This window comes from Leptodactylus fuscus, chromosome 1 (assembly GCF_031893055.1).
Source record: "Leptodactylus fuscus isolate aLepFus1 chromosome 1, aLepFus1.hap2, whole genome shotgun sequence".
NCBI lineage: Eukaryota > Metazoa > Chordata > Amphibia > Anura > Leptodactylidae > Leptodactylus > Leptodactylus fuscus.
The window spans coordinates 230,960,220-230,983,991 of NC_134265.1; the positions used below are offsets into that span (position 1 = coordinate 230,960,220).

Consider the following 23,772-nt stretch of genomic DNA (forward strand, 5'->3'; position numbering starts at 1 on the left):
TTGTGGGCACACTAGTTACGTGATGGAGGCTCATTCAGGTAGTGTAGGCTTTCTTCTCCTAGCGTGCCTACACCGCCTGGCCCCCACACAGTACAAAATGCTTCTCATAGTGACCCCAACACAGTATAATACCACACAGTATAATATACTCCAAATTGGCTTGGTGCTCTACTCAGACCCCAGTGTATAATATTAGGAGGCCCACACACTTACACTCACTTTTCCTGGGCATCCTCTATTCTTCTGGTTATCTTCATCATCTTTGGCCTCTTCTGCCTGTGATAGAGGTCAGTTGTCCCAGACAATCACGGCTGGGGCCTGTTATTGTGCCTCAGCAGTCACATGGAACGCAATGATGTAATTACGCTGGCACGCCACACGTGACCTCTGGGGCCCAATGTAAGGCCCCTGCAGTGACCCCCGAGGAACCTGATCTCAATCATAGGCTAGAAGAGCCCCGAACAGAATGCTGGGTATCATCGGAAACTCAGGAGAGGAGAGTATAAGTGTTTTGTAATTTTTACTCGCCTCTACTGGGCGGGCTATGTATATAGCGATCAGGCTTTCATGATGCTGCTTAGCCCCAGCCATCTCCAGCTTGCCATGGGCCCCATACTTCTCCTGGCGAATATATTTACTTAGAAAATTGTTGACGTGTTCAATACGTATTTCACCTTCTGTATATGTCATGGACATCTAAAGGGGGTATTCTTTGAGATATCCTCCTGGTGCATACCACTGTTGTAGACTGCAAACATGGCATAAATATACTCTAAATTTTTTATGTGAACTGGGTTGGCTATTTTTTTTTTTATTTTTTTTTTATAGTTGCCTTATCAATTTTGACTTTATGGTACCTTTATTTTTACATAAAAAGACTCAGCGGAAAAGTATACAGTGTTCTACTGACCACCATAAATAACAATTCATTTTGTAAGCAATTGTATTTCATCTTTTAATGTATTAATGTGCTTAAATAATAGCCACATAATTTCTTCCAGTGTTCATGAGGACCTTTTTTTTCTTTTGACATTGTGTCCTTGATATGTTTATTTCTACAGAAAAAGAAAAGCTAAGATGAAGAATATTAACACACCATGTCCTGCTGACCATAATAAAGAATATTCAGCATTGTAAGTAATTGTATTTTATGACATGCCATAATAGAATGAATCCATAGATACTAGATGATGTGATAGGTCGGTTCAATAGATTACCATTAAGAAAAAATAGTGAAAACAACTGAAACGTAACAATTAATAGATGTATTTAAAAATAGCTGGGTATAAAAACATTGAGTAAATTGCCTACAACCTGTTCTCTCTCAGGCATATACTGTACTAGACACCAGAAAAACAAAACGAGGTAGACTGTACACTCAACATATAGAAAATATAAAAATATTTATAAATGTATTAGTACAATCATAACAAGAAAACACACACAATACAGGAAGAAATTCCCACAAAGGATCTGCTTAGCCACAGTTTCATCGTCCCTTTGTTAAGACATTATATCGCCGAATTACAGGGTGTTTATAAATATATTCCAAGTTAAGAAGCACATCAGCATAAGGATGAAATATAGTAAACATGAAAATTCAATAGTTTGTGCATATGAGTATATCAGTAGAGACTATTATAGCCACCAGTCAATAGTAAAACACAAACTCATATCTAGCTAAAACCAACAACTATGTCTCAATATCTCAAAAACCTGCAGCTAGGTTTGATGGTTGCGGACGGTCACTCAACAGCAGTGAACCCGTACACAAACAAATAAGAAAATGTGTGAGATGCCTAAAAGGGTCAATTCAATGTATAATAAAAACCAAGATGTGCTTATCCATGTATACGGCTAGGGTAGTGCCCGGGACCTGTGGCGAGCGGGTCACCCCACGCGCGTTTCGGCGCTCTTGCCTTCGTCAGGGGGAGTGGTCTAGATAGTCTAAGATAGGAGGTCCTTTAAATAACTAGATCGAATTTCATTGGTGTATACTGAGTAAAACACTGGTCATGTGGCTGCTGAACATCAAAAGCCTATCCGGACCATGTTATGGATGTCCTAACTTTAGGGGAAGTATGCCGGACTGATTAGCAGCACATGAGCATCGTTGAGACGTCCCACCTAGCGCGACGCCCGTGACAGGCTCGGGGCGAAATATCGCCCTCTAAGTCAAGGCCCGCAGCACTCATGCGCACCAAGTACGGCAAAGATATTTTCCTATTGGGGAAACATAAAAACGAAATACAAATTATAAAGATAAACTCAGATTATAGTCCAATAGTGTGAAGTGATAAAATGTTGAATAAAGTGCATGTTTACAATACAAGTTGACAATATACAAATGTTTGATATCAATAAACCACCAAAAAACCGGAAGGTAAGCATAGGTCAGTGTGAATGAGTGCCTAATGTGAAAATGATTAATACATAGAAGTGTAGGGTAAAAGTGAAAATGTAAGAGAATTAAATAGAGTGATATAAACAAGGTGAATAAAGTGAAAAAAATGCATGAAGACTGCTGAAAGAAGAAATAATAACTGTAATTTGTTCTGTAACTTGGTGGTAGCAGTTGAATGTGCTTAGGAGAGATTTGTAGACACCCTTGCCTTTTTCTTTTCTTATTTGATGCTACGTCATGAAAACACCGATCTAATAAATGTAAGGGCTAGTTCACACGTGAGTATAAGGGGAGGTATTTGACAGCGGATTTCGCGTCCAAAACCTCCCCTTATAATGGTGGTCTATGGAGACCGCCGGGCTTCTTTTCTCCGCTAGCGGCGGGCTGCTGCTAGCGGAGAAAAGAAGCGACATGCTCTTTCTTCAGGCGGAAGCCGCGCGGGCTGCGCCGCACGGCTTCCGCCCGGCTGCAGCACCCTCCATGTTGGCTCATTCATTTGAGCCGACAGCGGAGGTGAAAGCTGCGACTGCGATCGTCGCGGCGGGCGGGTTTTGACAAGAGAGAGACGCGTCTCGCTCTGTGTTAAAACCCGCGCGGGCAGTTCACGTGTGAACTAGCCCTAAAGAATATTGTTTTGATTAGCAGTGTTTTTTTTTTCTTTACATGTAATTTAACTGTTGTGTTTGTTTTATTTATCAACAGTGAGAGTGGACCTGTAACACGCCAAAGATCAATTGCATTTGGTGGACCAATGAAACCACTCATCTGTGATTTGGGTTCTGCAGGTATCATTGTGTATATATGTAATGATATGTAAAACTATTAACCCCCTAACCATCATGTTAATATTTCAAAAACCCTCCTGGAAATGTCATATGTGTGTGTATATGTGTATATATATATATATATATTTATATATATATATATATATATATATATATATATATATATATATATATATATATTTTTATATATATTTTATTTATTTATTTATTTTTTTTTACATAACTGGTGTCTTATGCACATTTTAACCCTTTGGCGATGTAGTGTAATTTAGCCTTGCACCAGTAACATTTCATCCCTGTCTGCATTCCCATTTTCATAACTTTTAAAATTTTATGTCAGTGTAACTTTTATAAGACCTAGTATTTTGTGAATACATATAACTTCTTTTTTTTTTTTTTGTTACTTTTTGAGAGGTGAGATGAACCAAAACACTAATTCTTGCATCTGAAGGTTATGGTGTATGGCATTTATCATGTAGAACAAATAATGTGCTATTTATTTTTTTTTAGAGGTTGTCTACTATGTGGTGATATTAGTTGTGCGTGTTTTATTTTCCCTCATGAACAAGGGAAAAAAAAATCTTTACTTTTTATGTAAAAAACCACTTGTATGCTCCGGTCAGCATCTAAAAGGTTAAATAGCGACTATGCGGTCTTAATGATGACTGGGGAGTGATATTATGAACAAAAGTTCATGAGGAATCACTGTCCTCGTCATGCAGCCTCACATGTTCCTCTGCACACTAATGTGAAAGCTGTGAACATATGCAAAGCCAAGATACTTGTGGCCATTTAAAAAGGACCTTTCATGTCCTCCTTCACATATGGTTTTATATACCGCTAGAAAGCCGACAGTGCGCTGAATTAATAACTGAAAGAGAAAACTAATAGGTGCGATACATGATCCTAAATAATAAGCAACCTAAAGACTCTTTGTTCCTATATTAGGACAGTTCTAAAATAGTGTACTCTAACCACACCCATGTACCATAAGATAGAAGAGTGTCATGAACAACTATAATTAATCATGAATATTGTAATATCATAATATTTAACACCCGTTCTTAGAGTAAATATCATTCAAAAGAGCAGAAATAATGTAAACTGCCCCAAATATCAAAAGTATCACCTAAGTAGCAAGACAAAAGAACCAGGTTTTTCCCTTAATTATTGTAAGACCAAAGCCAATGGGCAACTAGTAACTAAAATGCCTGATCCGATATTTCTAACAGACAAATCATGCATGGTTTGAATCTATAGTCTGTATACTCCTAATATACATTTGGCAAATCAGTAAGACCTACCGGACACTGTCTTGCAGTAAAATTATGACCGTTGTCTGTGGAAATGATTAGCTCTACATATTCACCAGCACAAAACTGTTATTGCATTTGCCGTTAAAACTGTTTGAAAAATGTATATATCATTCTAGATGGAATGGACATATATACTGTATACATAATGTGGTCCCGGCTGTGTAGTTCATAAAGTTGCCAAGAATTTCTATATTGTTTTCTTCATCTAATCACCATTTCTATGAATTAATATGCAGATATAGAATCTGAGGAAGAAGAAATTTCAAATGAAGTTGATGAAGTTATTAGTTCAGGTATGCATAGATGGCTAACATTTTCCTTAACTGGTTCTGGACCATGAAATATTTCAGTTTTGTGTTTTGGTCTTTTCCTTCTTCTCAACAGATGTAACTTTTTTATTTTTTAAATTAAAGTTGTTTGATGGCTTATTTTTTGCAGAGCAAATTACACTTTCTAATGACATAATATACTAGTCTGTACAACTCCATGAGAGGCTGAAAAAAATTCACAATGTGGTAAATTAGGGGAAAAAGTGCAGTTACCAATTTTCAGATGCCTCAGATCACTGCCATCATAGCAATACTAAAATTATATGTGTGTGTGTATATATATATATATATATATATATATATATATATATATATATATATATATATATATATATGATTTTTTTTTTTTTTTGTTGTTGTCAGGGTCTGGGGTTGCTAGGTGGGGTGGCAAAGACACACAGGTCCAGATTTTTAGTCCAAAACAAAAGGTAGAGTTTTATTTTCACTCCAAACAAAACAGTGCAGCAACAAAAGGAAACAATACAAAATAAATACCTGCCCGGCTAGGCTCTAACTGAACATAGGTTACCTCACCTATTATAGCAGACTCAATGGTAAATTGCAACAACCAGGACAGCTCCAACAGTCTCGCCTTCCTGCTGGCTCTCCAGCCAAGCTCTGTCCAAAGTCTTGCTGCTGGAGCTGACCTCTTAAGCCTCACGGATGAGGACAATTCTCAGCAGTTGACACACTGCAGAAATATCCACAATGTGTGGACTGGAGGGGGGTGGAATGACAGGTCCCACTGCCAACCTACCTGCCATTCCTAAAAATCCAGCCCAATACTGAACATTCACCAAAATGCTCAGCAGACGAAAGTTGTCTGCTGAGAACAAACATCATACCTGGACTTTTCTCATCTTGCCCACCTGAGTAGTCTGGGCGAGATGTATACCCCCTCCATTATTTTGCCGGTCATTAGCTTACATATCCCCCCTCCTCATCTCCAGCCCGGACAAAAGACAAAATTCTGCAAAGACAGAAACCATCTGGTAACCCTGGCATTTCTGTCCTTATTAAACTTAATCCAAGTGAGAGGGGCATGGTCAGTGATCAATTTACATTTTTTGCCCAGGAGGTAGTACCTTAAGGCGTCCAGTACCCACTTAATGGCCAAGTATTCCCTTTCCACAATGGTGTAGTTTTTCTCAGCAGGCGACAGCTTCCTGCTCAGGTACATCACTGGATGCTCCTCACCATTTACCACCTGGGACAGCACCGCTCCTAGACGGAGCATCTGTCTGCACGAGGAACTCCTTCCTAAAGTCAGGGATTATTAGCACTGGCTGCTGGTATAGTACTCCCTTTAACTTCTGGAATGCCTCCTCTGCCTCTAGTGTCCAGTGGATCATCACTGACTTCCCACCTTTCGTCAGGTGAGTGAGAGGAGCTGCAATAAAGGCAAAGTTTGGCACAAACCTCTGGTAGTAGCCAGCAATGTCAAGAAATGCCCTGACTTGCTTCTTGGTCAGTGGTCTTGGCCAGTTTTGTATTGCCTCCACCTTATTGATTTGGGGCTTTATTACCCCTTTACCAATGACATAGCCCAGGTACTTGGCTTCCTCCAGCCCTAAAGCACACTTCTCAGGGTTGATAGTAAGGCCTGCCTTGCTTATGGAGTCTAGTACTGCCTGCACCATACAGAGATGACTTCCTCAGTCTGGGCTATGAATGACCACATCGTCCAGGTAAGCTGCTGCGTAGTCACAATGTAGTTAGCAGGAGCTCCATGTAAACCAAATGGCATAACTCTTTACTGGAACAGACCTTCTGGAACATCAAAGGCAGTTTTCTCCTTGGCTTCCTTAGACAAAGGTATTTGCCAGTAACCTTTTGTCAGGTCCAGTATGGTTATGTACCTGGCATTACCCAACTTTTCAATAAGCTCATCAACCCTGGGCATGGGATAAGTGTCAAACTTCGAGATCTCATTCAATTTTCTAAAGTCATTACAGAACCTCCAAGTACCATTGGACTTTGGTATCAATACATTTGGGTTAGACCACTCACTTTTGGATTCCTCAATTACACCTAACTCCAGCATGTGTTTAACCTCAGCTGACACCACCTCCCTACGTGCCTTTGGTATTCTGTAGGGTTTGAGATTTACTTTCCTCCCAGGTTCTGTCTCTACATGGTGCTTTATCAGGTGTGTACGCCCTGATAGGCCAGAGAACTTGCATCTATTCTTCTGCAGGAACTCTGTTGCCTCCTGTTGCTGGGGCACTGAGAGGGTCTCATTCACATGGACTGGAGGGATTGATGGCAACGAATCACCCACCTCTGTATTTGAGGCCACCAAGGATTCCCTCTGGTTCCAGGGCTTAATCAAATTCACATGGTAGATTTGAAAAGGCTTCCTTTTCCCTGGTTGGTGAACCTTATAGTTGACTGGCCCTACATTTTCCCCAATTTCATATGGTCCTTTCCATTTCGCTAAGAACTTGCTCTCCACAGTAGGTACCAAAATACAGACTCTGTCCCCTGGTTTAAACTCTCGGACTCTGGCAGAACGATTGTAAATTCTGCTTTGGGCCTCTTGTGCTCTTTGCAGATGTTCTTTTACAATTGGCATGACTGTTAAATTGCGGTCCTGCATTTGAGCTACATGCTCTATGACACTACGGTATGGGGAAGCCTCCGTTTCCCAGGTTTCTTTGGCTATATCAAGTAAGCCCCTGGGGTGTCTACCATAGACTAATTCAAAAGGGGAAAACCCTGTAGATGCTTGTGGAACCTCTCTAATAGAGAACATAAGGTATGGCAACAGGCAATCCCAGTCACGACCATCTTTTTCTACCACCTTTTTAAGCATATGCTTGAGAATCTTATTAAAGCGCTCCACTAACCCATCTGTCTGGGGGTGATACACAGAGGTTCGTATGTGGGTAATTTTAAACAGCTTGCATAGCTCTTTCATCACCTTTGACATGAACGGTGTGCCTTGGTCGGTCAGTATCTCTTTAGGTATGCCTGTCCTTGAAAACATATAAAATAACTCCTGGGCAATACTCCTTGATGTCGTATTACACAAGGGAACCGCGTCAGGATAGCTAGTAGCGTAATCTAAGACAACCAGAACCAACAACCTCCAGTAACACCATCACCGCTCTGCCATCTGAACAGCCGCCCTCCTCTCCTTCTGTTTCTATCCCCCTTCCCTCATAGATTGTAAGTCCTTGGGGGCAGGGCCCTCTACCCCACTGTGCCAGTCAGTCATTGTTAGTATTATATCTACCTGTATATTTTGTGTATTGTATGTAACCCCCAAGTGTGAAGCACAGTGGAATTAATGGTGCTATATAAATAAACATTAATTAATAATAACCAGAATATATTGGTGACCTCTAGCTGACTTGACTATTGGACCGACCAAGTTCATACTAATCCTTTCAAAAAGCATCTGACACATAGAACAGGACACACAGTAGTCCTTCACTTCCCTGTACACGCCTGGCCAATAATATCTTTGGAGAATCCTTTATTGTGTTTTCTCTGCCCCTAGGTGTACCCCAAGCACATGATTATGGGCCATATCAAGTACCACACAGCGGTATGGCTTTGATACGAGAAGCTACTCCACAATTTCCCCTTTACTTTTTGCAACCCGATACAAGAGGTCATTATTCATAACAAAATGTGGGAATTGGTGGTCAGCATCAGGTTCCTGAGGCACATTGTTAACAACTGTCACATTTTCACGAGCATTAGCAAGAGTGGGATCTCTCAATTGTGTAGTACCAAAATTATCCCGTGAGACTTCAAATTCAGTTATGTTACGCTCAGGAGCTGGGAAAGAGGCATCATCCTCCTCTCCAGCTAGGACCTGTAACGGAAAGGTGTCGCTCTCCTCATGCACTTTGGGCGTAGGCGGGGTTTTCATATTTGTCTTTGTGGTTTTACCTTTTCCCCACAAATCGCAGAACAAAGGGAAATCACATCCCAAAATCACATTATGCATAATAACCAGATCCTAATACAGTCTCTATTCTGACATTGGACATGGGGTAGTCCTTGGTATACCCATGGATGCAAATGTCACTCATACGTTTGTCTGGGATAAAGTCCTTAGTTGTCAAGCTGGCATGCACCAGAGTGACCAGGCTACCAGAGTCTAACAACGCCTGGACAGAATGGCCATTCACCTCAACTTGGCAGACCCGAGGCCCAGTCTCTAGTCCCGGTGCCCCAGCACAGACAGGTCTTGCAAACAATGATTGACGCTGATTAGCGTCACAGTCCATTGGCTCAGAGGTGAATGGGCACTAGGCAGCAATATGTCCCCACTCATGGCATCTCCAACACTGTACCAGCCCTGGTTTCTTCAGTAGAGAGTCACTATTTGGGCTGGAAGACACCTCTAGAGCTTTTTTTCCCTCCGCCCTCAAATTCCGAAACGGCCTTACTGGGAGGTGCCCTCCACTTGGTGTTCCAGGGAGGATGGTCGCGCTGTAGGGTCATCACGGAGTTCCGCCTCAGTCGCCAGGTACCTCTCCAGAAGGCTGACGAGTTGGTTGGCATCTTTGGGGTCTGTATGTCCAACCCAGCGCTGCAACGCAGGAGGGAGAGCTCTGGTGAACTGGTCTAGGACCAATTTCTCCACCATCTGTGCAGGTATACAGGTGTCTGGTTGCAGCCACTTTTTCCCCACGTGAATCAGGTGGTACATCTGCGATCTGGCAGGCTTGTCCATCTGGTAGCTCCAGGTATGCACCCGTCAGGCACGGACAGGAGTGGTTACCCCCGGCCGAGCAAGAATTTCCGCCTTTAATTTGTCATAATCCTGGACATCGTGCTGGCAGAGGTCATAAAAGGCCTTCTGGGGTTCACCAGTCAGATAGGGAGCAATGATGTCTGCCCAGTCATCAGCTGGTAGTTTCTCCCGTTCGGCCACCCTCTCAAACACAGTCAGGAAGGCCTCCACGTCATCATCTGGGATCATCTTTTGCAAAGCTCTTTGCACAGCCCGCTTCTCATCTCTGTGCTCCACAGGTCTTTGCAGGCTAGTGACAACAGTCTCTTTAAGGAGCGCAATTTGCTCCATCAGCAAACGATTCGTTTGTTGTTGCTGCACATTGAACTGTACAAGATGCTTCAGTATCTCCTCCATAGTCTGGGTCTGTATAGTGGCAGCAGCCTTCACTCAGGACATAAATTTTTTTTTTTCTCTTGCAAGGAGTAGACGTGTCATTGCCCCTAGCAACCGCTGTATGCCCGCATCCTCCACCAATTGTCAGGGTCTGGGGTTGCCTAGGTGGGGTGGTATAGATACAAAAGTCCAGTTTCTTTAGTCCAACACAAAGGTAGAGTTTATTTTCACTGAAAAAGGTAGTGCAGCAACAAATGGAAACAATACAAAAATAAATACCTGCCCGGCTAGGCTCTAACTAAACATAGAATAGGTTACCTCACCTAGAATAACAGAAATCCAAAGGCTAGTAGAATCATTCAGGACACAGCTCCAAAAATATGACCTCTCGGTTAGTTCTCCAGCCAAGCTCTGCCCCAAAATCAGCTGCTGGAGCTGGCTTCTTAAGCTCCCTTGATGAGCAGACTCTCTGCAGCTGAGTCGCTGCTGGAAACATCCACAATGTGTGGACTGGAGGGGGTGGAATGACAGATCCCACTACCAACCTACCTGCCATTTCTAAAAATCCAGCCCAATACTGAGCATTTACCAAAATGCTCGGAAGACAAAAGTTGTCTGCTGAGAACCAACATTCCTTCTGGAGTTTTCTCATCTCACCCACCTTAGTAGTCTGGGCGAGTTGTACACCCCCTCCATTACCTGACCAGCCCTCGGCTTACAGTAGCGAGACAAAAGAACCAGGTATAGAGGGGATACAATATAGTATTGAAAAAGTTACTATGTGCTTTCAAACATACTTGGTCCTTTTTTTCACACTGTTTTGGAGTGCTGCAAGGTTTTTGCAAGCCTCATTTAGCTGAATGTCTACAGGGGAGATATACTACTAGGAAGATCTATGAAACAGCAGCTATGCCCAAGATCTTCATCAGTCTCCTTAAATGGATTCTTCATTAACAATAATCTTTTTTTTTTTCTTAATTATTGTCAGACCAAAGCCGATATTTCAGTACTAAGACAAATTATGCATGGTTTGAATCTATAGTCTGTCTTCTACTCCTAATATACATTTGGCAAATCAGTAAGGGGGCGTTCACACTACCGTCGGTGTCCGACAGGTAGTTTCCGCTCCTAGTGTCCGCTCAAAATCTGTCATGAACATTAGGAGCGGACACTAGCTGTGTCCGTGACACCTGTCATTCATTTCAATGGATATCGGGTGCGTTCTTTTGCACTCTGTGCCCGTCCTTCCCTGTCCCGATGCCCATTGAAATGAATGACAGGTGTCACGGACACAGCTAGTGTCCGCTCCTAATGTCCGTGACAGATTTTGAGCGGACACTAGGAGCGGACACTACCTGTCGGACACCGACGGTAGTGTGAACGCTCCCTAAGACCTACCGGACACTGTCTTGCAGTAAAATTATGACCGTTGTCTGTGGAAATGATTAGCTCTACATATTCACCAGCACAAAACTGTTATTGCATTTGCCGTTAAAACTGTTTGAAAAATGTATATATCATTCTAGATGGAATGGACATATATACTGTATACATAATGTGGTCCCGGCTGTGTAGGTAATAAAGTTGCCAAGAATTTCTATATTGTTTTCTTCATCTAATTACCATTTCTATGAATTAATATGCAGATCTAGAATCTGAGGAAGAAGAAATTTCAAGTGAAGTTGATGAAGTTATTAGTTCAGGTATGCATAGATGGCTAACATTTTCCTTAACTGGTTCTGGACCATGAAATATTTCAGTTTTGTGTTTTGGTCTTTTCCTTCTTCTCAACAGATGTAACTTTTTTTATTTTTTAAATTCACAGAAGTTGTTTGATGGCTTATTTTTTGCAGAGCAAATTACACTTTCTAATGACATAATATACTAGTCTGTACAACTCCATGAGAGGCTGAAAAAATTCACAATGTGGTAAATTAGGGGAAAAATGCATTTACCAATTCGGCCAATCAACGCTGGTCCTGCCGGAAGCTCGTCTGTGAGGAGGTGGAGTCTAAAATCGGACCACAATGGAGACTGCTGTGGTCCAACCTTAGACTCTGCCTCCTTACAGATGAGCCTCTGGCAGAACCAGCGTTGATTGGCCGAATGCTGTACACTGGCCAATCAACGCTGGTCAATTCATTCCTATGAGAAAAAGTCAGCTCGCTCGTAACCGCAAGCTGCCAGCTCTCCTGACTAGCAAGGACGAGCCTGAGGCAAATCAACGCTGGTTCTGCAGCAGGCTCGTCCTTGCTAGTCAGGAGAGCTGGCAGCTTGATGTTACGAGGGAGCTGACCTTTTATCAACGCAACTGCAAGCGCTGTGCAGTTAAAGCGCACAGACCCCATAGACTATAATGCGGTCCATGCACTTTAACTGAACAGCGCTCCTCCTACTATTCGTGGACTTGGTGACTCTCCTTTAGTTGAATAGTGGTTTCCCCTGAAACGAGCATTTTTCCCATAGACTATAATGGGATTCGATATTCGATCGAGTAGTCGAATATTGAGGCTCTACTCGAAACGAATATCAAATCTCGAATATTTCAATGTTCGCTCATCTCTAATAATGATCTAATAGTCTTTCTGATATAGTAGTATTTACATGGACAAAATATCACGTATACTACGTATTGTGTTTTGCAATTAATGAATTACTTCACGGAGTGTGTTACTCCACCGAGTGAAAGAAATTTAAGACCAGAATTAAACTTACAATAGTTACAATTGCCACACTTAAAGTTGCCCTTGGTGAATATTTTTTTAAGCCAGTTGTCTGATTCAGTTGTTAAGCGACTAGATATTAATGTATCTTTGATGGTTGTACACCTCTTAAAGCTAACCAATGGCCTTTCTTTGACTTTTTTTTTTTCAAAACTGGATCAGCTTGAATGATACCCCAGTTTTTAAAAATTGCTGATTTAATTTGTTCAGCCATGGGTCTATATTTGAAACAAAAATTGATCCTATCACTATGGTTAGCATTTCGTGTGGTTTGGTTTTGCCGTAAAGATGTCGCTCTGTCCACTGAACATGCTTTAAAATATGCCTGCTGAATAGTGGATGGTGGGTACCCTCTCAAATGTAAACGCTTTTTAAAGTCGGACGCTTGTTTTTCAAAAGTGTCATTATTACTATTGATTCCTTTTAACCTTAAGAATTGACTATATGGCATAGCGTTTTTGAGGTGTTCTGGATGGTAACTTTTATAGTGTAGCAATGAGTTTGTTGCCGTATTCTTTCTAAAGATCTCTGTCTCAAAGCCTCGATTGGTATTCCTAACCAACGCATCAAGGAATTTTAAGGTGGTATTGTGGATTTTAGCAGTAAAGCTCATATTCATAGAGTTATGGTTAAGGTATTCTACAAAACCAAAGAAGGCATCTTCAGAGCCTAACCACAAGATGAAGATGTCATCCACGTACCTGATGTAAAGGTGTATAAATGGGGCAAAAGAATTTTTATGAGTATAAACATAACGATAATTATATCCAAATATGGCATTAATGGTCAGATTAAAACTTCAAAACTTTATTGAAACTATATTAAAAGCATATATATATATATATATATATATATATATATATATATATAGTGATGTCACAGAATTGTGAAGTATTAGCTCCTTAAATAAATGTTCTCATTGTGCTATACTCATGCATATGTTGCCCTTACTGAGAACGCAGGCGTTAAAATTTGATAACGAACCCTTAGCTGGTTAATTGTGTCAGCTAGGGCCAATGATGTAGACACTCTGGTAAGAAGATACATGCGTGCTTAGAAAGTGTAGGTATAGGAGTATAAAATAATTAATTTCATTAGCCAAACCCTCATATAAATTCTTTGATGAGAGTTGGTCTAGAAATAATATTCTGTAAAAGACATAAGTATAATTAGGCCAACAATGCAGCTCTATCAGTTCCCCCACTTAATTTTCATAGCCATAGTATATTTCATCTGGCTATTTAAAGAGGACCTTTCACCACTTTTGGGCACATGCAGTGTTATATACTGCCAGAAAGCCGACAGTGCGCTGATTTCTGCGCACTGTCGGCTTTCCTGATCTGTGCCCGGTGTAAAGAGCTTACGGTGCCGGTACCGTAGTGCTCTATGGTCAGAAGGGCGTTTCTGACCATTAGCCAGAGACGTCCTTCTGCCTCGCGGCGCCAATCGCGCTGTGCTGTGGAGCGGGGAGGAACGCCCCCTCCCTCTGCTCGCAGTACTCGTCCATAGACGAGCATTATCAGGAGCGGGAGGGGGGAGTTCCTCCCCGCTCCACAGTACAGCGCGATAGGCGTCGCGAGGCAGAAGGACGTCTCTGGCTAATGGTCAGAAACGCCCTTCTGACCATAGAGCACTACGGTACCGGCACCGTAAGCTCTTTACACCGGGCACAGATCGGGAAAGCCGACAGTGCGCTGAAATCAGCGCACTGTCGGCTTTCTGGCAGTATATAACACTGCATGTGCCAAAAAGTGGTGAAAGGTCCTCTTTAAGGGAAACTTAAAGGGGTATTCCCATGTCGCCTACTCACCAGTCTTTACTGCTGTAAAATCTTCTTTCTTCCTGGTTTCTTGCATCATTTGGTGGGCGGGGTTTCACAGGCAACCTGCTGTTTAGCTCCGCCCTCAAATTCACATGTAGCTCCGCCCACCCATATTGGACTATGAAGTACAGGCAACAACTCCATTCTGTGTTACATACAGAGACTGCCTGTCTCTGCCATAATGAACACAACTGAATTAGCTAGCCTGATAACTGGGAGAGCAGAAGAAATGAAAGCAGCTCATCTCCTCTATCTGCTAACAGGAAGCTAGGTCACATGGTGTAGACACAGGAATAGCTAGATACACAGGTTCGCTCCCTGCACTTAGCCCCTCCTCCCTCCCCCCTGAGAGCAGGCAGATACATCACTTGACTCATGAGCAGCTAAGTCAGGGCTGTGTCAACAATGAAGTGAATAAAGTAAGATAGTGGACAAACAAAGCAGTTTTGCTGAAGCAATGTATTTAGGAAAAGTCTTACATCCACATTAACAAGCAGTATAGATAGGATCCTTGTCATGGGACAACCCCTTTAATAGTCCCCAATTATACAACTGGTAAGTGTTTATTATTGTTTTCTTCAAATAAAGAGTAACATTGTATCTTGTGTCCACCATGCACTCTTGCATCTCCTCTCCTGTACACTACATTCCTAAATACACCCGTCGGAATCACACAGCCCCATATTATGCATCGGCTACTGCTGTTACAGCCTTCTGCTCTGATGGCTCCTGCAATCCCTGGTGGTAAGTAACCTGACCCTCTACGCGTTTCCCCCAGCATTACACATTATGCTGGGTTCATCAGGAGAGTTTAGCCTTTTAGGTGATTAAATTTAGATTAAAGACCCCACGGTTAGTAGATGCGGTGAAACGCAGTTCTCAGTGCCCTATTGATGGACGCCGATACTTATGATGTTCAGCCCGCGAGCGCCTGCTCAGAGGCTCTATATATATGTATAGAACGTCCGCTGTGGACCAGTCCCTCTCCCTGTGAGTGTAGGCGTGGCAGCAGATCCACGCCCCCATCCCCTGATTGGAGAGATGTACGGGACTGGAATTCCTAGCAGCCCCGATGTTGTAAATATAGATCGCGGCTCCAGGTAAGTATTGTACAGCCTGCACAGAGATTTAGGCCTAGTTCGTACGTGAACAAAGGGGCGGATTTTGATAGCAGATTTCGCTTCAAAATCCGCCCCTTTACAATAGTGGTCTATGTAGATTGCTAGCTTTTTTTTTTCTGTTAGCAAATTTGTCTGCTAGCAGAAAAAAAGAAGCGACATGACCTTTCTTCAGGCGGAAGCCGCGGCGCGCTGAGCCGTGGCTTCCACCTAGCGGCAGTACCCTCCGTTGTCGGCTCATTCATTTGATCCGGCTACGGAGGGGAAAGCCGCGACCGCGATGGTTGTGGCAGGCGGATTTTGACTGGAGAGTGTCAAAATCCGCCCCCACCGCCCACGTGTGAACGAGCCCTTAGGGTATATCTATCATCCACGCTATCCATTACAAATGCCCCAGATATCATTGTCACCAGAACGATCACCCATACTGTGGATACATCCAAAAGCCAGTATCTACTCTTCAAAAGACAGAAAATAGACAACAAGCTATTACTGAGACGTCCAAGTGTGAATAGAGATGAAAATCGGACACTTCAATGAGCTGTTTGCAAAAACGCATAAGTGTGAACGAGGATGAATGCAACTACCAGATATCGCCTTCATCACAGTGCTTGTTTTGATTAAATTTGTTGATTAGAGTTGTTATATATCTCTGGGGATACTTTTATATGTGATCTAGGATAAGGTGATTTGAATTTTTATATTTGTGGTTTTTTTCATGTTTGAACAAATTTTTTAATATTTTCATTTGTTTATTTTTTAGCCCCAAAGGGGACTTGAGTTATCAATCATTAGATACTGCAGTATTTCATTCTATGGTAAAATCATTGTTTGTTTTGTTTTTTATTAAATAATATAAACTTTAAGGGTGATCCTAGGTGTCTGATCATCAATACAATGTTCTACAATAGAGATGAGCTAGTATATTCGATCGAATACCTCCCCTGCATAGTTATTGTTGTAAAAAAAAAAAAAAAAGTGCCAGGGAAGGTGGGAGGGGCATCAAATACCTACCGCGTGGTATTCGACCGAGTACACCAATAACTATGCAAATACTATTATTCGCTTCCCTATTCTACAATACTAATACTACAAAATAATTATAGGGTATTGTAATATGCTGTACAATCCATTCACTTCTGTGGCTCTAGCAGTGCGTAATAGAAGTGTACTAATGCCAGACGTGGACCCACAAGTAGGCTTGAGTTTCTCATGATGCCCAGTCCCTGATGCCGCTCAGTGGGGTGTCAATCTCAGTCAATATGGTGGAGCTTGTGCAGCATTGCCTTTTAGATGTCTTTGTAATTGACTGAGACATCCCAAAGGATTCTGATTGCAGGTTGTCACCAGTTCTCCACTGTGTAAAATTGAGATCCAGTGGTCACACTGGCCACTATGGGTTCTCCCTGTATTTGTGTTCCACACTCCAATTTGCGAGCCTTTCTTGGGGCATTGAGTTATGACTGTATGTGTAAAGTGCTACAGGATGTGTTGGCACTATGCAAGTAAGCAAAATAAATAAGAGGATAAAGTAATTTGTGCATCATACAAGGTCCTACTATCTCGCAAGGTTTTGAGTAAGTCTTTTATAAAGCAACTTCATGTCACTAGCACAGAGTCACTTGTGTTGTATTTAAGGCTAGGGCTACATGGCGATATTGGCCGCACATCCTGTTGCACAATTAAAGAATGCTGGGTTGCCCTGCAATTCCTCTGCTAATGTTAGACCGTTACATAATTGAGCAGTGTTCAATATATCAGGGTCATAATTCAACTCCACTCACTTTAATTGCGGCCAAAATCATTGTGTAGCCATAAGTGTCTCATGATAGCCATGAAATTTCCTATGAAATCTCGAAATGCGTAGGCGATTTTTTTCTATGGTGTCTTGAGAGTTTTATGTCATGTAACATGTTTTTGTAAAAGAAACAAAGTTTTTTCTATTTTTTTTACTGGTATCTGATATTTGTAAAAAAATAAATAAATAAAAATTATGGATATATATGCTAATCCATATTTAAAGGCTAAGTTTTATGAATAACTGAGCTGTCTCGCTGTGCTGGATGTTTTTGTACATGCTATATCGACTTTGCCCTAACCAGGAGGTTTTTTCCGCTGCACCAAGAGGCATACTGATTCATCTGTTAATATTGTGGGCTGTGGATTTGTCCATTTGGTCAATATAAAAATCACACCTGAAACCAGGTAAAAAGGAGAGAGGTTGACTTAATCTTTGCATGGTGTATCTGAATGTCTCACACTAAGCATGGAGAACAGAAAGAGGAGAGAACTGTCTGAGGGCTTAAAGAGGTTGTCCAGACCAAATAACATTTTCTAATTAGGCCGCGGAAGGTGAAAAAAAAAAAAAAAGACATACTCGCCTGTTCCCAATGCTGCAGTGTCTTCCCCAGGGAAGGGCGGTCCGGTCGACTGCATTCTTGCTGTTGAATTTCTCGACGACTGTGATGTCCCTGGTTCCTTTTTTGAGGCCACTGATTGGCCTCAGCTGTCAAGTGTAGTGAGTACTTCTACTGGAAAACAACTGGGAGTGCTGGGCCACTGGAGACAGATGAGTATGGTTTATTTTACTTTTTTTCACCTCCCCTGGCCTAACTAATAAATAAAAATTTTAGCGTGGGGAACCTCTTTAAGAACGAAAATTGTGTAAAAAATATCAACAATCTCCAGAGTGGCTATAATAGACTAAGTTTACAACCCATAGCACTGTAGCTAATCTCCCTGGACATGGACAGAAGAGAAAAATTGATGAATGGTTGCAACGCAGAATAGTCCAGCTAGAAGATAAGCAACCCCAATCAAGTTCCAAAGAATTTCAAGTTGTCCTGCAGGCTCAGTGTGCATCAGTGTCAGCGCCAGCTATCCGTCGACATTTGAATGAAATGAAACTCTATAGCAAGAGACCAAAGAGGACCCCACTGCTGACATAGAGACACAAAAAGACAGACTGCAGTTTGCCAAAAAGTACCGTGGGCACCCCATCTTTACAGAAAAAAAAAACAGAAATGTAGAACGAGGCTTACAAACAAAAGAACAGCACCAGCAGTCAAATCTAGTGGAAGTACAAAGATGTTTTGTGGTTGTCTTGATGCCTCTGCTTGACTGTGCAAGGCATTATGATATCTGAAGGATACCAAAGGATTTTGGATGGCAATGTTGGGCCTAGTGTCAGAAAGCTGGGTTTGCATCCATGGGTCTTCTAGCAGAACAGTGACCCAAAACATACTTCAAAAAACACACAGAGGTGGATTGAAACAAAGCTCTGGAGCTTTCTGAAGTGGCCAGCAATGAGTCCGGATTTAAATCCCACTAAACACCTGTGAAGAGATCTCCCATCAAATATGAGAGACCTGGGGCGGTTTACAAAAGAGTGGTCCAAAATTCCAGTTGAGAGGTGTAAGAAGCTTGTTGATGGCTATAGATGTGCAACCAAATATTAAGTTGAAGGTTGCCAATAATTTTAAAAAGCCCCTTTTTAGGACACTTGCATGAAGGGATAACATTTTTGGCTTTTTGTTCTCCATTATTTTGTGTTATTCTAGTACACATAAAGAAAATAAATCTTTGTGTAACTGCAATAATTTTCTGGGAGAAATACTTCATTTTCTGGAAGAATTTCAGAGATGCTGATGGATGTGGTGTGTTTGCCTTTTTTCAGAGAATATGAATAACACAAAAACTTTTTCTCCACTCATGGTTAGTGGTTGGTTGAATCAATTTCTGTGTTTTCCCTAATGACAACCAAAAACATCACAATTACCCTGTTATAAAGTTCACAATACCCCAGTACTCTTATATCAATGACAGCTAGAAGTATTTTGTGGTAGTTGTGGATGAGGCTCTTTATTTTCTCAGATGGTAAAGCTGCCCATTCTTCTTGGCAAAAAGTCTCCAGTTCCTGTAAATTCCTGGGCTTGTATGTATGCATGTACTGCGTGCTTGAGATCTCCCCAGAGTGGCTCAATGACATTGAGGTCAGGAGACTGAGATGGCCACTCCAGAACCTTCACTTTCTTCTGCTGTAGCCAATGACAGGTCGACTTGGCCTTGTGTTTTGGATTGCTGTCATATTGGAACGTCCAAGTACATCTCACGCGCAGCTTCCTGGCTGATGAGTGCAAATTTGCCTTCAGTATTTGCTGATAACGTGCTGCATTCATCTTTCCTTCTACTTTGATGAAGTTTGCTGTGCCTTTGAAGCTCACACATCCCCACATCATCAGTGATAGTAGGATAGTTTTCTGTGCTGTTTGGCATATTGAAGGCAAGATTCTTTGTGGCATTTGCACAGTAATGGCTGTTTTCTGGTCACTTGACCATGCAGCCCATTTTTCTTCAAGTGCCTCCTTATTGTGCATCTTGAAACAGCCACACCAATAGTTTTCAGAGAGTCCTAGATTTCACATGATGTTATTTGTGGGGTTTTTTTTGCATTCCGTATAATTTTCCAGGCAGTTGTGGCTGAATTTTTGGTTGGTCTACCTGACCGGGGTTTGGTTGTTGCAGAACCCCTGAGTTTGAACACTGCTGGCTGGCATTATCAATTCCTTGGATATCTTTTTGTATCCCTTTCCTGTTTTATACAGTTCAACTACCTTTTCCCATAGATCCATGGACAACTGTGTCAACTTCTGGGCATGTTATCAGGCCAAAATCTCCAGGATATGTGAACTTTTAAAGAGGGTCGTTTTGATGTTTCTGGTTGTTATTATGACTTAAAAAGAGAAAAAGCAGAAGTTTGACAATGAATGGCTTCCCCCAACCACTAACCATGAATAAAAAAAAACAAATGTTGTGTTACTCATGTTCTCTGAAAAAAAGCTGCCAGGGTGTGTAAACTTTTTAGCACAACTGTATATTGTGTGTGTATAATGTATATTTTTGTATGCATGAAGTACTGTTATGACGAGACTTTTTTTTTTTACTGCAATGCTCAATTTTTATTTATTTTTTTTGTTACATTTACGGTTACATTTTGCTTAAAACTAATAATAATAACTTATATGCTAGAAAGCCCCTTTGAATGATTATTGACTTTTATTGTAAAATGAAGAAAGGCAGAAGAAAAGACCAGCACTGCAGATAAACAGTATAAAATGACAGATATGTTTTTGGTTTTGGTTTTTGTTTTATTTTTCAAAAAAGATGCCGTCTTTGTTGCATCTATTTTCAAGAGTATTTAAAAAAAAAAAAAAAACTGTGATAAACTACGCTTTTGTATTCAATGCAAAAAAAAAATTATCCAGAATTATTATTATTAGTATTATATATTTTTTATATATATTGTCTGTCGCAGGTCTTTTAATAGCTCTCTGTAAATGGATCATTTTCCATTTGCATCTTTTATTTGCGTATACACTAAATGGGTGATTAACAAATGATATACTTCGCCCCTTAGATATCAATCTGTTGGAAGTGCATATGTGGAAAGTGGCAAATAATGCAAAAAGAAAACCTGTAATTATTGTATGCAAAAGAAAATATGGTTGTAATGGATTGCACTATTGACCCAAAAATAGATACACAAAAATATCTTATATGAGACGTCTGTACATAAATTTAACACTAATTGATGTTAATTTCACTTATAAAACATTTACACATGTATACAATCTGATTACAGGAAAAGAAAAGAATGACGGGCAACATTTCACTGATGGTTCAAAAACAAGGGCACAAATATCTGGTATGTGACTACTGTACAATTAATTTAGCACTGAGGAAAAGGAGTCATCCAACTTTCAAAAAATATCAAATGCAAATGCATTCAAAGCAATGATGAATACGCACTGTTCCCTGTTGTGCACCATTTGCTTGGCTATAATTTACTTGCTGCTCCTTTATCACTGTTATGTATGAGCTACATGCAGTAAATCTGTAGAAAAACTACACTTCCCATTATTCATCTTCCTGCTCTCTGTGCACCCATTCCCCTGGAATATTATTTTTACTGACTTGACAATATCCAATATGTTTGTTATGTTTTTATTTATTAACCCCTTCCTAACTTCCGTCATACTATTATGTCGGTTATTTGTCAGCCACCATAGCCGCCGGGTTTCTATACTAAAGCAAAGACCAGACCCCAATGTCAAAGATCAGTGCCCACCTATTGAAGGCTCCCAGGCTTATCTCGGCATTTCTTCTATTATAGGCTGTTCTTTGCAGCCTGTAATAGATTCCAGGGTATTTTATTTTGCAATATATTAGCTTTGTAATGCATTAGTGATCAGATTAAAAAATGTTATTCGCCCACCCTTTCCTAGAACACATAAAAGTTATGTTATTAATTTCCCAGTTGCACGGTTGTTATTGATCATGGCATCTAAAGTGGTAAAGCAGGGGCCCGGCTATGAAAGTCTATAGGTCAGTCACTAATGGCTTAAACAGGATACATATTTGGAAGTGTTTTACATTGATGCATCCTGTTATTTAGCCTATATTAAAAAAAACAATAAAAATAAATCAAACCGTATAACTCCTTTAAAGGTAATTTCAGCCAAAAATAATTTATTATGCAGATAATTTGTGTCCGTGACCATTTGAGCCATGTGTCATTTTGCCAGTGCTCTGTAACTTGATTGAAACCCTTCTAGCTAGATGCAACTCAAAGTGTTTGTTTAATATTCTTCCTATCTGCATTATGTAAATTAGTAAAGGAGCTGAAGGAGCTTGCTAGTGCTATTTTTTTTACAATCTGAATCCACAAACAGTAGGTGCACTTTTAAGTTAAGACAGTGCAGTACATGCAGACTTGAACAATGTTTCTAAACGCTGGCCAGCAAATACCCTAAGGCCTGGTTCACATCTGCGTCTGTAATCCGTTCGGGGAATTCCGCATGGGGACCCCCTGAAAGGACTACCGAACTCATTTGCAAGCAGTGTGCAGTGAAAGCACATGCATCCCCATAGACTATAATGGGGTCAGTGTGCTCTCCGTGCACTGCCCACACGGAACATGCGGCCAGAAAAGTAGATTGTGAAGTACTTTCCTGTCCGCATGTTCCCTGCAGAGATGTCATGGCAAGCACATGGACCCCATTATAGTTTATGGGGATCCATGTGCTTTCACTGCACACCTCTTGCAAATGCATTCGGTAGTCCTTTCGGACTCCCCCGAACGGATTACCGATGCAGATGTGAACAAGGCCTAAGGGTATGTTCACACACCAAAGTGAGCAGGAATTTGACCTCACACAAATGGGATTTATCAATGGAGTGGCTTGAGCCACTGAATCAAGCAGGATGCAAATTTTTTTTCAACATCCTCCTATGATCCCTACAATGTTAAGCATATTAAGGGCAATGTTGGCACTGATTTTCAAAATCAGCACCGGATTACGCTGTGTGAATGTACCCTAAATAGGTCATTGTTTTCAGGATATCAGTTAGGATTTGTGCACACTTGACAGAAATTGCCTTCAACTGAAAAATCTATTCCCTAGATCTGAACAGGGTTTTACTGCATCTTAGATCTTGATTTCAGCCAGCCCTATTCTTATGAAAGGAACAGAATGTATGGCGAGCACCTGTGACAATTCCTTTTGCAGCTTACTATACAATAACTTGTCACTGCTCAGCCTAAGATTGCAATGTCACACTGCTCGTTTGCAACTAATGCTTGTGCTTGTGTTCCCACTCACAGCTAACCACAACAAGACCTTGTGGATTGGCAGCATGACATTTCAATTGTATAGTCACATAACCGCTACTAACCAGTCACCATGTAGCCCTAGCCTAAACCATAATGCACATTTCAGTATGCAATTTATCAACACCTTCCTCTGTAAATCTATTGATGTTTGGACTATAAGTATCAGCTGAGATGTTGTTGTGATCAATCCTGGCTGTTTAACCTTTTAGACCCCATGCACACAAGTGTGCACCTGAGGTGGGGCTGAGTTTGCAGCGGTACACTCGCCCTAACCTCTATAAGGGCTTCCGATTTATTTTGTTCTGATGAAACGAAGCAGGATAGGACCTGCTCTATTTTCATCAGAACTGAATGGGCACACTTAGAAGTGTTTGTCAGTGGAACTGGTGACTCCATTTCCATTTCTCTATTTAATGTCACCCTAATGTTTTCTATTTCCCAACCAGAAAGAGTAAGAAAAATAAATACTGTAATAAATGATGAAGCATACAAATTATGGTTGATATTCTAGGAT

At 41.1% G+C, this 23,772-nt stretch overlaps 2 protein-coding genes across 3 annotated transcripts in view; both read left to right on the forward strand.

Moving 5' to 3' along the window:
• The window catches only part of UBA6 (ubiquitin like modifier activating enzyme 6), a 344,476-nt gene that overhangs the window by 311,462 nt on the left and 9,242 nt on the right, over window positions 1–23,772 (forward strand). The gene's annotated exons all lie outside the window — the stretch shown is intronic.
• Window positions 1–23,772, forward strand: part of CENPC (centromere protein C) — a 146,943-nt gene that overhangs the window by 114,258 nt on the left and 8,913 nt on the right. For both annotated transcript variants that reach the window (XM_075283754.1, XM_075283763.1), the window contains exons 18-22: window positions 1,062–1,133; window positions 3,107–3,189; window positions 4,742–4,798; window positions 11,570–11,626; window positions 21,228–21,290. In XM_075283754.1, coding sequence (XP_075139855.1) covers window positions 1,062–1,133; window positions 3,107–3,189; window positions 4,742–4,798; window positions 11,570–11,626; window positions 21,228–21,290 — 332 coding nt within the window. The remainder of the gene's footprint in view (window positions 1–1,061; window positions 1,134–3,106; window positions 3,190–4,741; window positions 4,799–11,569; window positions 11,627–21,227; window positions 21,291–23,772) is intronic.